General features: G+C 39.5%; 1 protein-coding gene across 5 annotated transcripts in view; it reads right to left on the bottom strand.

Moving 5' to 3' along the window:
• plpbp (pyridoxal phosphate binding protein) overlaps window positions 1–17243 on the bottom strand; it is a 181811-nt gene that overhangs the window by 139520 nt on the left and 25048 nt on the right. For 4 of the 5 annotated variants that reach the window (XR_010323757.1, XM_064296262.1, XM_064296264.1 and 1 more), the window contains exon 2: window positions 12913–13020. The exons of the other annotated variant lie outside the window; for it this stretch is intronic. Coding sequence is in view for 3 of the 4 variants with exons in the window: in XM_064296262.1 (XP_064152332.1) it covers window positions 12913–13020 (108 nt within the window). In the remaining variant the exon portion in view is untranslated. The remainder of the gene's footprint in view (window positions 1–12912; window positions 13021–17243) is intronic. 5 annotated transcript variants of the gene reach the window in all.

Below are 17243 nucleotides of genomic sequence, written 5' to 3'. Positions count from 1 at the left end.
ATGCGTTAAAATGTCAAAAAATGCAGTCATTTCATCAACTTACCAGCGAGCGTGCCTCGGAAACACTGAAAATGAATGGGGTTCAACGCTGGAACTATACAGTGTTTGACTCTATTGAGACTGGCCAATAGAGACGTGTCTTACATCTTTCAGCGTAGGTCCCGCCCACGAAAACTTTTGGATTCGGAAAAAACAGCATTCAAAACTTTTGGATTCGCAAAAAACTGTGTTCAAAACTTTTGGATTTGCAAACAAAACTTTTGGATTTGCAAACAAAAGTGTTTGATTCGCATTAATACATTTTTAATCACAAATTTATTTTACTTGCAAGAAAACATTTTTTGATTGTAGTGTCGATAGTTTTGCTCTTAAATCTATTTTTTGATTGCAGTGTGGAAAGGTTTGCCCTCAAATCTATTCTGTTTGATTTCATAATAAAGACACAAATGTAACTCCATGTGGGACGACACAAAAACAATTTTCAACCGTCCACCACGTTTTGGCAATCTTCCAACTCTCACGTCATCACTGTTGAATGCATCACAAAAACTACCAACGAACACTTACATTACAGTGTAAAATATCCTCATTATAAAATACCACTAACCTATTTAAAGACACTCAATTTCAAAAATAACGTATATAACCGAAACATTTTGAGCAGTAGGCTAATACTTACATAGCAATGATAAATCTTATAAAGCGCTTTGGATAAAAGCACTATATAAATGCAGTCCATTTACCATTTACCATTTATCTGTGTTCAGTAGCTAGAGACAGAGACAGTAAATCAATGACAAAGTCCTATCCGCTTCTGTCTTACTACAGAAAATGATGTCAGCTAGGTCTATCAGCAAATATATGGCTTAGCTATGCCCAGAATTCCTCAATAATAATAGTATTTTCCAAGAAATTACAAAAAATTGGTGACATTTCTTTTACTGCTACCACAGAGTGAATGCATAAGTGAATGCGATGATGAAAACATTTTCGGTTATGCTGACTTATAAAACGCTATTCCAAAAGCAAAATTAGACATGTTATGCATTGTTAAAAAGCTTATACTCTCACCTACTGAATAAATGCAAGGCTCCAGACCCGCACCTACTCTGCCTCTGATTGGCTCTAACCGTGATATTCTTCTTTGCTGAATGCGGGTGGGGAAAAAAAATAAGGAATGTGTGTATTAGTGATGCGCGGATCGCAGTTATATCCGCGGGCACCGCAGTTAATCCGCTGATCAGGCGGGCCGAGTCATAAAAATTAACATTCTGATTAAAAGCGGATGGTGTGTGGGTGGGTGAAATAATACATCATTAATGAGGAAAATATTAATTACATTCTCAAAAACGTGAACATATTTTAAGCTCCATTTCTCGTCAGGCACGAATTAGCAGACCAGACTCTCATTGTGCCAATTGCGGCATCCATCTGTCTTAAGCAGCAATGGAGGCAAAAAAGATCCGAGAGAAAATTTAAAAAAGGAGAATTTAAAAATAAAAAAAAAGGAAGGGCAGAAAAGTTCCATGTGGGAGCGATTTAGTACCCAGCACAGTCAAGTGCTGGGTATGTCATATGCAACAGTTGCAAAATAATGGGAAATAATGGTAAAGTGTGATCAGGTATTAGGGCCACATTGAGGGGGAAAAAAATCTGAGATTTCGAGAATAAGGTCGTAATATTACGAGAATAACGTTGTCATTTTACGAGAATAAAGTCATTATATTACGAGAATAAAGTCGTAATTTTAGGCTACGTGGGGAAACATCAGAAGAGCAGCCTGCCGCCTGCGTTAAAATGAGGAACGTGGAGCATCGTGTGAAGTTATACTTTAGTATAGGTTTCACAAATAACGAGATACTTAATCTTTTAGCACATCAGCACCATAATATCATAAGTAACAGGACTTTGAAAAGATTGTGCAAGAAACTTTTCTATTCCGAAAAAAGAACCACACGGACTTGGAGGAAATTGCAGGCTCAGGCTACCATTACTGTCCTCTCGCCCGTTTTGTTGGTTGCTGGTAATATATTTTTCTAAAAATTATGTTTTTTTTCCTAAAAATGTTTACGATTTTTCACGTATTATGATTTTTTTCTCGTACAATTACTACTTTATATTATTCTCATTAAATTACGACTTTATTCTCGTAATATTACGACCTTATTCTCAAAATCTCTGATTTTTTCCCCCTCAATGTGGCCCTAATACTCCGGCTTAGGGGTCTCTAAATTGGAGAAAATAATTAGTTCGGGTGGGTAGCGGATGGATGATGCAATTCGGATGGATGATGCGATTCGGAGGACGTCAGAGCCGATCTGCGCATCACTAGTGTGCACGTGTGAAACCGCGCCCTGTACTCCTCCAGGAGCAGCGCACACTTTCGTTTGAGTTATTTGAGTTTGATTTATTTATTTGAGTTTGTCAAGCACTTTAAACATGAGCACTTAAGTTTATTTTTTAAAATGATTTATTGTTTGGTGCTGATTTAAATAAAGAAAAAACATTTATCTGCACCTTTATTCCTGTTTACAATCACCTACATAATGTGTTAAGAAATTACAAAAAAGGTAACGATTAAAATGTACTATTGTGGTGCCAAAAGGAGCAGTGAAAAATTTTGGGTGCATCTAAATTATGTGCAGGTGCACCTAAATGAAAACGTTAGGCGCACCAGTGCAACCAATGTAAAAAGTTAGTCTGGAGCCCTGAAATGAATTGGCAATCAAGCCCGACTGTGCTAAAAAGGGCGACAACACTGTAAACAACACGTGGTATTACGGACAGCTATTGTTGAAGGTACCCAGGCGTCACAAATGCGCGTATTTCACAAACGGATTGACCAAGACAATATATGACCACTCAGTCTCAAAAGGGACATCTCTACGCGTAAAACCAATGGTAAGGTTGTATATTTATTCAATATTTAGTCCCAGATATTGACTGTAGAATGACATGGTATTATTTTTGCAAATTTTATCTCGTTTATTTAGTTATTCAGTGAGCAGCGTTTTCACTGCTGTATTGACATATCTTAGGGCTATTGTCGGGTTTATCTTATTGCTATGAAGGAATACGATTTTTTAGTGGTGAAAGAATAGTTTTATGAATGCCCAGATAGACGATATTGTCCATTATGTCGTGGGTGGGGGGTGTACTTGCAGATGAGACTGCAGGGAGAGGGTGAGTGTTAAATGAGCAACCAGAGCGATCTGGTGGCGCTGCGAAACTCCGTATTCGGCATAGTTGTCATGTATCATCTACTAATGAAACCAGTGATGCCAACTTAGCAGTTTTGTTGCTAGATTTAGCAACTTTTCGGACTACCCTGGCAACTTTTTTTTCCAAAAAGCACCTAGCAACAAATTTAGGTTTACCAAATTTTGACTCAAATGCTAAAATGCACGCATTTTCCCTCTAAATAACACAAAACAATTTTCTCTGTCACACACTCAGTCACAACACACAGTCTTTCTGCCTGGCTGCAAAAGTGCATTGTGAGCGACGTCAGCAGTAGTGACGGCTCAGCACAGTAGCCAGGCACAGGCAGCAGTAGCAATCATTGTTGGCTGACTGCAGCAGCAGTAGCATGCGTTCCTCCGTCTGTTTTGTGTTGAACTACACTATCTCTTTGACTCTGTTTCTAAGATAACAACTAACAAGAAAGCTATTAAGAACTCCCAGATAACCGGAAAAATAATCCAGAAAAAATAAATGAGTTGTATAATGTTTAATCTACATTTTCCTCATACAGTTTGATGTTGTCCTTATTAGGGGTCCAAGCAGCGAAGCTGGTGGAACCCTATTGTATCGGTTAGGATTATTATTATTATTATTTTTCTCCATTAAAAGTGTCTGAGGCTCGGCAACCATAAGGTTTCTATGGCCCCTCACTACTCAGGCACTACAAATCACCTATGTCGGCCAGATGGTGGCGCTATAACAAAGGGTCACGCGTAAAAGGCTATAACTCCCACACCATAAGTCAGATCAACACAGAACTTCATCGAACAATGCTCTACAGGTGCTCTACAACTTTGCCATTGGCACCACCTATGTCCGCCATATTGTTTGCCCGCCATTTGGACTTTTTTATTAGTTGGGGTGCGGAATAGCTGTAGCTCCAAATCTAAAGTGTTATGACATCTAGTAAACTCCTTTACGGCAAGCGGCTAGAAGACATCCATGGCGACGCAACTAAGTAATCTGACACCGTCGGGTCTAGTTTTTGACAGTGAGGGGAGGTTCTGAACTTCATAATGGACAATATGGGCATTCATAAAAATATTTGTTCACCACTCAAAAATCCTATTCCGTCATAGCAACAAGATAAACCCGACAATAGCCCTAAGATATGCCAATACGGCAGTGAAAAGGCTGCTCACTGAGTAACGAAATAAACGAGACAACGTTTTAAAAAATGATACCATGACGTTCTACAGTCAATATCTGGTACTAAATATTGAATAAATATACAACCTTACCGTTGGTTTTACGCGTAGAGATGTCCCTTTTGAGACTGCGTGGTCATATATTGTCTTGGACAATCCGTTTGTGAAATATACGCACATCTGTGATGCCTGGGTACCTTCAAAAATAGCTGTGCGTAATACCACACCTGTTGTTTACGGCGTTGTCACCCTTTTTAGTACAGCCTGGCTTGATTGACAATTCATTTATTCAGTAGCTGATAGTATAAGCTTTCGAACTATGTATAACATCTCTGATTTTGCTTTTGGAATCGCGTTTTATCGGTCAGTGTAACCGAAAATTTTCTTATCATCACATTCACTGTGGGAATGTAGCAGTAAAGACGCCGCACCTAACGAAACGTTGTCAAGGACATTGCGTAATTTCTTGGAAAGTACTATTATTATTGAGGACTTCGGGGCATAGCTAAGGCATATCTTTGCTGATAGACCTATCAGACATCGTTTTCTGGAGCAAAACAGAAGCGGATAGGACCGTTTAATTGATTTACTGTCTCTGTCTCTATGTACTAAACACAGATACAATGTCATCATTGCTTTGTAAGTATTACTGCTCAAAATATTTCGGTTATATGCGTTATTTTTTAAATTGAGTGTCTTTAAATAGGTTAGTGGTATTACATAATGTGGATATTTCACACTGTAATGTAAGCGTTAGAATAATACATATTTCAAATAATAAATACGACATTGAAAAAAATGAAACAAAAAACAAATATTAACTCGCCATCCCTACTACCCGCGTGCTGCGCGCAGAGTACCGTATTATTTATTTAGACATTGAGAAACTATAGCATAAATTGCGTCTTTTGTTTATATTCAATATTAGTAATTGCAGGGAGAAACTTCAGCTGTAGACACAAGAACGTTTGTTCTATTATGGTAGCAACGGAACGAAGCGGACTATATATACAGGCTATATACACCGTCATTGTTTTATTATACCAGCGTGTTTTCGCGCGTTTGCAGAGACACTCAAATACTATCAAAAAAAATGGTTTAGCTATTTCTCAGCATAATGACAGATGGGGATGGGACAATATGAAAACACTTTTCAATCGTCCACCACGTTTTGGCAATGTTCCAACCCTCTCCTCATCACTGTTGTATGCGTCACAAACTATTACACTACTAATAACTATCTGTCTCTGAGGTGCTCTGAAATGTGCATTCTCTAAGCTGAGCAATGGATTGGAATATGTGTCTGACGTAGTGTCACACGGCATACTGAAACTTTAGCACTTTTTTGGTACTTAAAAAAAAAAAACGGTTCGGTATTAGAATTTTCCGACGTTCAGTCCTTTTAGGTCAAATGTAAAAGCCAGGAAAACGTGTCACCCGCATTACTGATTGAGAGGATGAAAGGTGTAATTTGTCATAAATTTTGCTAGATGGCAGTAGCAACTAAGGTAGCCAAGTCAGGTGACGTGCGCTTGTGCATTCACCCTCGTCGATACAGCGCAAGCTTCCTCTCAGTTCACTTCAGTAGTGATAGGTGTTCTAATCTGGAAATATTTTATTATAGGATGCTGTATTGTTATTAAAATATGCTGTTTAAAAGTGAAAGACCTGTTTAAAGATTATTTAGTTCACATTTGTTTAAATTTTGAAATACATTTAATATATTTATCCATTGTTTAGTGTTGTAAAACTATAAGGCATATGCTTATCAATATGTTGAACAGGCTTCAACATAAAGGTTGTTAATAAACCGTGAATTCGAAAATGAAGTCAACCCTTGTGGAAATTACATTTCTGATCTATTAAGGTAATTTCAGTATCGTTAGGTACAGAGTATTGAATCAGTATTGTTTAAGTTTCAAGTATCGTTTCAGTATCAAGTATTGTGTTACTAAACCTGGTATAGGTGTCAAAGTCAAAATTTTGTTATCGTGACAATACTAGTCTGATGCCTTTTTAGTTGCAGCGCGGAAGCACTGCAGCTCTACATACATGCCGGGCCATCTAAGTGTTACGACATGCCATCTAACTGTTACAGCATAGTAAAGGCCTTTGCAGCAAGCAACTAGAACACATCCATGGCAACGCAACTAAGTAATCCGACAGCGTCTCTTAGCGCAAAATTGGCCATAAGTCATCAATATTTTATGCAATCATCATGATATTCAGTAGATATGTTGGGTGAAGATATATGATCATGAGGACAAAACCATTTTAAAATCGCCCCATAGGGGCGATGCTTGTACCCCTCCCAACGCCGCTTGTGGCTTTAATTGTTTTTTTTCTTCTTCTTTTGTTATATGTCGATATTGTTTCATGTATGAATATAATATTTTAAAATGATCTTTCAATGTGATCAACTGTAATGTAACACTGAAATAGAATCAATAAAAAAGTAGCATGCGTTCAACGAGACAAACTTAATTTTATTTTATTTTTGTTTGTTACTTTTACAAATAAAAATATGTGATAATAAACAAACAAATCTAAACTAACAAATTTCGAATCATATTTTTCGCCGAGATGGCCAGTCAATTTGAGTAACGTCATTGTGTATTCTAAGTAATGATGCAGTTTTACGTCATTGCGTAATGCCGTCATCACGCAATGACATCACAACGTCATTTAGCAACTTTTAGCAAGTCGACCTGCCTTGTAGCATCTTCCCCTGAAAATTAGTTGGCAACACTGAATGAAACTAAAACAAAGTGTTTCTGTTTTTAACTCATAATTTGTTTGCAGTAGCACTGAATGTCTGAGTTCAGTAATCTAACCATTAGGGGCTTTGCGCTAAGAGGTTAATCAGAATTATCCCATTATCCCTGGTCAGTGTTGGGACATTTGCAATAAGTAAGCTATTCTGACAAAACACTTTTTGTAGATGGCTGTCACATTTTCCAAGATGGCTGCCACTATGCTTCTCTGAGAACTTGGGACTGGATTCTATCCACCTAATATCTTTGTAATTCTTTATTTATCCTGGTATTTTTTACAAAGCAAGTTAAAAGAGGCTACATCAACCTCTTCATAAAACTTGGTAAGGAATTTCTGCTTTATTTGGATTCTCCAGGCCTCAGGCCTCAGGCATTGTTTGCCCGGACTGCTACTAACACTTCAGCTGCTGCTGCTAATGCTGCTACGGCTGCTGCTACTGCTTCTGCCACTGCCTCTCCTAATTACAAATCCATCTAGCGTGGCCTTGGGCCTTGTGGATCTGGATTGTTGCTGATGCTGTTGCTTCTGTTGCTGCTGCTACTGCTGCTATCACCGCCCCCCCAACTGCTAACCATCTAGCCTGGCCTTGGGCCCTGTTGGCCTGGATTGCTGCTTCTACTACTATTGCCTCCCATATCTGCTAGCCATCTAGCAGTGCCCCTTGCTGTCCCCCCTCTCTAACCTCCTCCTCTGCCTAGCCGTCTAGCTAGGTAGCTCTCTCATTTTTTTTCTCCCTTATCTACTAACCACCCAGCTAGGTCGCTTTGCTGTGGTCTGCTAGCATTTGGGTGAGTGCAATTGTTCTTTTGTTTTTTTTCTTTCTCTGTTTTCAACTGGACTAACTATGGCTCCCTTCAAACTGCTTTGCAGTTGTGCCTGAAAATGAACTTTATGACCCTGCTTGTTTACCCAGCTGCGAAACAGACAATGTTCGTTCACACGACAGAGACACTGTTTCTTTAATGGTAGTAAGGACTTTTGGGTTAACGCCAAACATGAACTCTATCATTCTGCCACTGCTGTCATGTTTTATTATGAGATTGCTTCACAAAATGATTTTGTTGCCATCCAATGTACATACAACTGTCTCAAAAAACTACAACATTGTAGTGCTTCCTCTGTTCTCTGCCGTGTTTTGATTGTATTACTGCTTATGATTTCTGGCAATGTTCATGTCCACCCTGGTCCTCCATTTGATGTTACTTTCCCCAATGCTGGCTTAGCTTCAAATGATCTATGTTTTGGTGATTTTTGTGCCCGTAAAAACCTGGGGTTTTTGCATGTCAATGCAAGAAGTATATTACCCAAGACTGATCAGCTTAAAGTATGGGTGGAGAGCTCAAATCCAGAAGTTCTAGTGATTACTGAGACCTGGTTGCATAAGTCTATTCCGTACTCTGATGTAAACTTATCTGGTTACAATCTGTTTCGACAGGATAGGTCATCTAAAGGTGGGGGGGTGGCAATCTTTACCAAAGAACACCTTCAGTGCACTATAGCCTTGGCTAAGTCCATTCCTAAACAGTTTGATTTACTTGACCTTAACATCAAGCTATCTAACCGCTTTTCTCTGTCAGTGGCTGGCTGTTATCGCCCTCCATCAGCACCAGCATGTACCCTAGCGGCCTTAAGCAGTGCCCTAGCGCCTTTCACCAGGTCTGAGCTTGTCCTACTAGGTGACCTCAACTGGGACATGCTTAAGCCTCCTGAGAAAGTTGTGCAACAATTTGACTCCCTAAATCTCCACCAAATCATAGCCCACCCTACCAGGTATGACCCCAATATCCCTGATAAGGCTATATTGATAGATGTGGTTTTTACAAATTCTCCACACATGTACCAATCTGGTGTGTTCTGCAATGACCTCAGCAACCACTGTTTCATTGCCTGTGTTCGCAAAAGCCTCTCTGTCAAACAGCCTGTCATCATCAGTGATAAGTGTATTTTAAAACATTTCAATACTCAAGCATTCTTGCATGACCTGGCCAATGTAAGCTGGTATAGAGTCAGCCTGATCCCCACCGTGAATGATGCATGGTTTCTGTTTAGGGACCTTTTTAGTGCTGTGATCAACAAAGCATGCCCCCATTAAGAAACTACGGATAAAAAATTGCCTCAGTCCCTGGTTTAATCGAGATTTGGCAGTGCTGCTACAACAAAAGAATTCCACCTGGCACAAAGCACGTCCAGGTCTGCCACTAACAGACTTTTGTTTCGTCAGATCCAGAATAAAGCCACACAAGCTGTGTGACAGGCCAAAGCTGGCTACTTTAAGGAGCAATTTACATTATGCGGCACCGACCCCAATACATTTTGGAAAACGGTGAGAAAACTCGAGAACAAACCCTCTTCTCTGCCCTTGTCACTTAAAGTGGATGATCTTGTAGTTACAGATAAGAACTCTATGGTTGATATCTTCAATCAACACTTTATAAAGTCTGGTTTTGTTTTCAAGTCTTTAACCACCACCTGTATATCAAAGAGTCCCTCGCCCTAAAGCCCTACGCCTTGGCCACCTGCAGCCCCGGTTACAGGCCCATTTTTATCTTGCCTTGTGTTTCCAAGGTATTTGAAAAACTTGTTAAACAGCTAACTGACTATCTGGATGCGTATGGTATACTATCTGGGGTGCAGTCTGGTTTTCGTTCTGGGTACGGTTGTGTTACAGCTACTTTAAAGGTTCTCAATGATACTACATCTGCATTAGATGTCAAACAACACTGTGCTGCAATATTCATTGACCTTGCCAAAGCTTTCGATATGGTTGATCATACCATTCTTATAAATAGACTGAGCAGCATTGGGGTCACTAATCACTCACTGGCTTGGTTCTCTCACTATCTCTCTCACCAGGTGCAACGCGTGAGGTAAGAAAACCTTCTCTCTCACCCTCTCCCAGTCACTAGGGGTGTCCCCCAAGGCTCCATACTAGTTCCCACACTGTTCTCCATATACATCAATAACATCCCTCAGGCTGCTGGTAACTCACTCATTCACCTATACGCTGATGACACAATTCTTTATACTACTGGTCCTTCCCCCGACACTGTACTAACCACACTCCAGGATAGCAGGCTTTTACCCACCTTAAACTGTCTCTTAACACCTCCAAGACTAAGGTTATGTGGTTCTGCCGGAAGGGTGCCACACCCCCTCCAGTCCTCAACTTCATCACCAGTGAGGGAGCTACCCTAGATCAGGTCACAGTCTATAAGTACTTGGGCATCTCGCTAGACAGCACGCTATCCTTCACCCACCATATCTCTAAGCTGCAGTCTAAGGTCAAGGCCAAACTCGGGTTCCTTTATAGAAATCGTTTCACTTTTACCTCTGCTGCCAAACTCACCCTCATACAAATGACTGTTCTCCTCATGTTCGATTACGGTGACATAATATACAGGTCTGCATGCAAAGGCACACGTTGCAAGCTTGATACTCTTTACCATTCTGCTATCCGGTTTGCCACAAATGCCCCCCTCAAAACACACCACTGCATGCTTTACTCTCTGGTCAACTGGCCCTCCCTTCACACCCGTCGTTACATTCACTGGCTTACTCTCATTTACAAGACCCTTCTCGGTCTATCACCTCCCTACTTATGTCATCTGCTGCACCCTATGTTTGTCACACACAACACCCGGTCCTCACTCCATATCCAATTAAAAATTCCCAAAACCAACACCTCCCTCGGTCTTGCATCATTTCAATCCGCTGCTGCCTGCGACTGGAATGCTCTGCAAAAAACTGGATAAATTTATTACCATTTCTGCCTTCAAACATGCCATCTCAGACATATTTTCACTAATTCCTGCAACTGTTTTTCTACCATGTAATATCCCCAAAACACTCTTTGGTTTTTTTTTTTTCTTTTCTTTTTTTTTCTTCTCCCCCATATCTCATTTGTTGACTGTTGTTTGCTTGCCTGTGTTTTCATGTGCCTATGTTCAGTTTGTTATTATTGATGTATTTTGTGCTTTTAACATGCTTTTATATTCTAGCCCACCTCCCCTTCCCTTAAGTGGCTTTTGTCACTTGTCAGGCCGCCATTGTAATTAAGAATTTGTTCTTAATGATTTGCCCGGTGAAGTAAAGGTGAAATAAAAATTTAAAAAACAACAGCTTGTGTTGGCTTACAATTGTACCAGCTGTTCAGGTTTAAACTCGGGGATACACCTTTTCAGGGAAATTAAATTAAATTTTATTTGTATAGCAAATACAAAAAAGTTTTACAAAAAACTGTCACAAACAGTAGCAAGAGCAAGAAACAGAGAAAAAAGAGCAAACACCAGACATGAACCCCCAAATAACAAGTACATAAGGTAAAAACTCCCAGTGGGGAGAAAAACACTCAAACGCTGACCATTTTATTAAACAATTTAGCTCAGTTATCAAGGGAATTATGCAACAATACCACAGGTTCACATTTACCTCTCAAGAATCCCAGGTATTGTTGCATAATTCCTTGATAACTGAGCTAAATTGTTTAATAAAATGGTAGCCCTATAGTTGTGTTTCTTAGTAGCTAGGCAAGGCATATTAAGTTAAAATATGTTTCTAACCTACTGTGACCATGCATTAGCACCTGTTATTGTATTGGCCAATGCAATTACACAAAAACAACATACAGCACTTGCTGATGTGCTCTGCCATCTTGGTACATGAGCTCTGTAATTAGCCGTTGCTGCACATCACCAGTATGAAAGATTTATTTGGCATTTATTACCCGAAAGGAAATTAGAAAAAAATGGGCTTTGACATAGGCTTCATAAGTAACTGCTCTGTGCTTTCTTCATTGTACATGTGATCAGGCATATGAACAAATACCCCTTTCAAACAGAAGAAAAAATGAGTTTTCGAGACGGCTTCGATACTGCACTTATGTCTGTGTGAACACGTTGCGACGGCTTTTAAAATACCGCATCGAAAACACCTCTCCCGGTGTTTTTGAGGTACCTCGACTACCACATTTCTTCTGTGGGAACGGAAAGCAACATCGACAACTGCTTTCTGGGCGGCGTTCGAATTACGTTACAGATCTGCGTTCACGCACACCTATCTCTCAACCGAAAAAATGGCATACAGAGGAAATACCTGGACCCACATTGTAAATGCAGAGAACACAAAAACTAATAACATAAAAAATGCGACCACTTGCACTTCAAAATGTAACGTTTGTTTGTTTTGCCGGAAATTACAAGAAGATTGCAATGAAAATAAATAACAAGTAACGTTATAGCTTTGGGCCTACGTCAAGTGTGTTACTATGGTAAGGGAACGTAAACAATTCATTCACGAGAGTTGAGTTCTACTGTGTGTGAAAGGTAAAGACGGCTCAAATATCGCATTACAAATTCTGTGGGAAAGAGAACCTGTTACCTCATCAGAGGTAGCTCAGATGCAGTATTAGCTGTGTGAAAGGGGCTAAAGACACAACTGCACATGTCTGGTGAGTGAAAAATGATACTTCCTGGTTCTGATGTCTTCCCCATATGTTTCTATTGGCATTGCTGTCTCTACATATCACATAACCTAAGGCAAGGAATGAGGAAAAAAGATGCTGTGCTAACCTGCTTGGCATTTTAAAGCAAAATATCCAGTACATAAAATAGCCACAATTGGACAAGGTTGCAAATTATATTCCAGTAAAGTTAAAAGAGTCTCAAAAACTGTGTTCCATTCTTCCAGTCAACAAACAAGTTACAGCTGTGTCCTCCCAACAAAGGCTGTTACCAAAAGGGGTACTTACATAGTTTTCTCCAAAGTTGCGTTGTCCCTGTTGATATGCCTCCACAACCATCTCTGGTGGCTTTGTCTTACTGACTGCCACCAAACGTGGAGTCACATTCTGCAACATCTGGGGATGAAGTTAAGAGTTATATATGACCACTATATATTGTCTTGAATGACAGCAGTTGACCAAGGAAGGTTGTTGATATACTTGTGGTCAGACAGACTTTTTGACATGTTTGAGATGGAAGTTCGGCAATTTCTTTTTAAAAAACCAGTCCAACTCTGGCAACTTGTCTAACTTTCTCTCCTGGTCCATTTTCTCTTTTCTCTAGTAAACAGTTGTGACAAATAGACACTTGACATTGGACAATAGCATAAATAGACACATTACCCATCAATCTTTGCATATCAGAAAATAACAGTAGTACCAAAGAAATTACCACAAATTATTTAACTGAATAGTTTAAACAATACATTTTCTGCAGAATAGTCATATTGGTTAAGTTTGACATGATCACAGACTATTGTCCAAAGAAAGGGTATTAACTATGACCAGAGATTAGTTCGCTTATTGAACGATATACAAAACAAAAAGCTCTGCAAAAGTCAATGTGTTCTCTGATGTGTAACAAGTGTGTCAAATGTGCATAACCATATTTTTTTCACGTACTACTAGCAATTGAAGCATTTTTTATGCTTTTAAATGGAAGTGTTTTGACATACCTATAATTGTTTTTATGTAGGTAGATGGTAGGCCTAGCTAGCATTCATTTAGAAACATGGCATTTGCAGGTAGCTACAGTAGCCTACTAAAAAAGTAGTTGAGCATTATAAACGCTACAGTGGTCATTGTCACTTTTTTAAAAAGTCAATAAATCTGCCGTCATGAAATGCATATGGCTCCCCGTTCGTCATTTTGTCTAAACTTATGCATTGAATTTTCCAATAAAATTAGAATGTCAGAATGACAGTGCCTTCGGAAAGTATTCAGACCCCTTCACTTTTTCCGCATTTTGTTACATTACAGCCTGTCACACGCCATGTGTGACACCCCGGGGAGAGGAGATGCGGCAGTACCGGGCAACACCGTTGTCTTTTGCATGGAGAGAGAGAGTGCACCCACACAAACATGCAATTAAATAAATGGACACCTTCACCATTCCCCCTTCCAGGTTCCAGGCAAAAACAATATACCTAAACAACCAGCTAAAATAACAAAGACAAAAGAAAGTAAAACAGAGCAGCAACTTTTCAGTTTCCTGCTCTGTAGCTGACCTGCTTTCTCGGCCAGGTCCAGCTCCTCCAGCATCCCAGCTGAAGATTGCTTTCTTTCTCTTTAATGCTCAAACAAAAACAAAACGAAAATCTTTACTACGCTCTTGATGTTAGTTAGCAAGCGTGACACCCCGGGTAGGGAGATGCGGCAGTGCCGGGGAGCACCAGGTCCTGCTCCTCCAACATCCCAGCTGAGGATTCCTTTCTTTTTAGTGCTCAAAATAAAACGAAACAAAAAACATAACTATGCTCTAAGTGTTTGCTTGCGGTCTCTGCCCCAAACTGTGGAGAGCAGCACACCTTTAAGCACCTGAGCTGATTAGCTAACGCAGCCCAGGTGCGGGTGCTCTTTCCACCAGCTGGAGCAACCGAGACCAATAAAGAACAGTATCAATACCCTGTAGAGTACTGACAGTTAATCCAGGTACAGTCTGAAGGGACCACAGTAGAAAATGGGCAGGGAACAAGTGGTTTGCAAAGGAATGAGGAGTTCATTCAATAATTGGGGAGCTAGGGTGGCGAATCTCCGTGGTCAAGAGGAATGCGAACCGTACATCCAAATGGCAGGAATAGCAAGCTGCCCTGCAGCAGCAGAGCTCTGATCTGATCATTCCTAATCGTTACAGCCATTTGCAAAATTTTGAGTCCGAAGTATTGTCTCCCACTTTTCCTTTTCAATGAATATTCCATTATCTGATGTGGACCTTTAAGAAAATAAATTTGAATGTAATGAAGTTTCCCTACCTTTCCTAGAGTTGTATTACCCATTTATTAAAATCCACAGATTTACAAATAAACTGATGAATATATATCCTTTATTTAACCAGGTAAAAGTCTCATTGAGATTAAAATCTCTTTTTCAAGAGTGACCTGGCCAAGAAAGCAGCATAAAAATTGTTACAACAATAACACAAGAATACAAACAGACAAATACAACTGTCATACAATACAAATAAGTGAACACAATATCCAGTTAAAATGCAATACAAGGTCAAGGTACATAAACAGGTACAATTTCCTAAAAACTATATCAGTTAAAATTTAGGAGCAATCACAATGACCAAGAGTACTATTTTCACGATCCTTTAAAATTGACTTAAATTTCCCCATAGTAACTAGTTCTGACAATTTCAGGTCCTTCTGTACCTCATTCCAGGAAAAGTGGGCAGCGTATTTAAAAGCTGTTTTGCCCAATTCTGTCCTAACTCTGGGAACTAACATCTGGAGGATATCGTGAGAAAGCGGGCCATATTGATTTTGGTTTTTACACATGTAAGTACACAGATAAGAAGGAACCAGCCCAAGGAGAGATTTATAAATAAAAACCAACCAATGTGAAAGTCTGCGGACATACAGAGATGGCCACTTAGCACCACCATACAGAGCACAGTGGTGCACAAGATTGCCACAGCCAGTAATAAAACGTAAAGCACAGTGGTATACAGTATCCAACTTCTTTAGGCACTGGTCAGGTGCATTCATAAAGAGCAGATCGCCGTAGTCCAATAAAGGTAAAAAAAAGTTGCCGAAATCAAGTGTTTCCTTGCCTGGAGGGAGAAACAGGATTTATTCCTAAAGAAGGAACTTAATTTAAGTTTCATCTTGGAAACAAGGTTTTCAATGTGTGTTTTGAATGACAAGTTCTGATCAAAAATAATACCTAAGTACTTATATGTTGTGACCATTTCAATTTCAACCCCTTGAGCAGTTAAGATCTTGGGGAGATTAGATATTATCTCTTTGCCATTTGAATATAGCATGAATTTGGATTTGTCTGCATTTAATACCAACTTAAGTTGAGTTAAATGGGACTGAACAACATCAAAGGCAGACTGCAAGAATTCAAGGGTTTGTACTACTGACGGTGATGAGCAATAAATAACTATCATCTGCATAAAAATGGAATGCAGCATTTGATAAATTATCATGAAGATTATTTACATATATATAGAGAACAGCAGTGGTCCTAGTATGGACCCCTGGGGCACGCCTTTTGAAACAGGAAGGAAAGAAGAGGAAGACCCAGCAAACTGGACACACTGTGTTCTAGCTGACAAGTAATTTGAAAACCAACTTACTGCATGCTCAGATAAGCCAATATTGTAGAGTCTATCCACCAAGGTGACATGACCAACTGTGTCAAAATCCTTGGACAAATCTATAAAAAGAGCTGCACAGTATTTTTTGCAGTCCAGTGCCTCAATAATGTCATTCACCACTTTAATTGCAGCCGTTATTGTGCTGTGCTGTTTTCTAAAGCCTGACTGATGTTGTGATAAAATACCGTTTGTGTCCAAGTTGTTCACTAACAAACTTTTCAAGGACTTTAGCTAAAACACAGTTTAGAGATTGGCCTGTAGTTATTAACAACTGATGGATCCCCTCCTTTCAACAAAGGGAGAACATAGGCAGATTTCCATATGTTAGGGGTCTCATTGTTGGATAGGGTAAGATTAAAAATATGAGTCAGAGGTTCTGCTATAAAGTCTGCAGCTAAATTGAGAAAGCAAGGTTCAAGCTTGTCAGGACCTGCGGATTTGTTAGGATCCAGTTGCTTTAAGGCTCTATGGACCTCTATCACATCAAGACAAGTAAAATTGAATGGTTGAACCATAGAAGCAATTGGGGTGAAGAGTGAACCCTTCGCTCATTAGGCTGTTTTGGATCTGTATCTTGGATCTTGGATCTGTATCTGTATGTAAAAAATAAATTAAATTAAATTCAATTAATTCATTAAAGCAGTTAAGAATGGCTGATTTATCAGTTAGAGTGCATGAGTCTTTTACAATGCATGCTGGCAACTCATTGGTGGTTACATTTCCAGATGAAGATTTTATTACTTTCCAGAATTTCTTAGGATCATTCAAGTTACTAGTAGTTTTAGAAAGGTAGAACTCAGATTTGGCCTTTTTGATGAGAGAGGTAAATTTTGGATTTTGGAGCCGTCTAAAAATCAGCCAGTCAGCCTGGGATATGGATTTTCTGGCCTTACCCCAGGCAACATCCCTTTCTTTTAGTAGACTGGACAGCTGAGGGGAAAACCAGGGATTGTTTCGGCTTTTACTCTAAATC

Source organism: Anguilla rostrata, chromosome 10 (assembly GCF_018555375.3).
Source record: "Anguilla rostrata isolate EN2019 chromosome 10, ASM1855537v3, whole genome shotgun sequence".
Classification (NCBI taxonomy): Eukaryota; Metazoa; Chordata; class Actinopteri; order Anguilliformes; family Anguillidae; genus Anguilla; species Anguilla rostrata.
The sequence above is the reverse complement of the archived record's forward strand: the minus strand, read 5'-3'. Positions and strand labels throughout refer to the sequence as shown.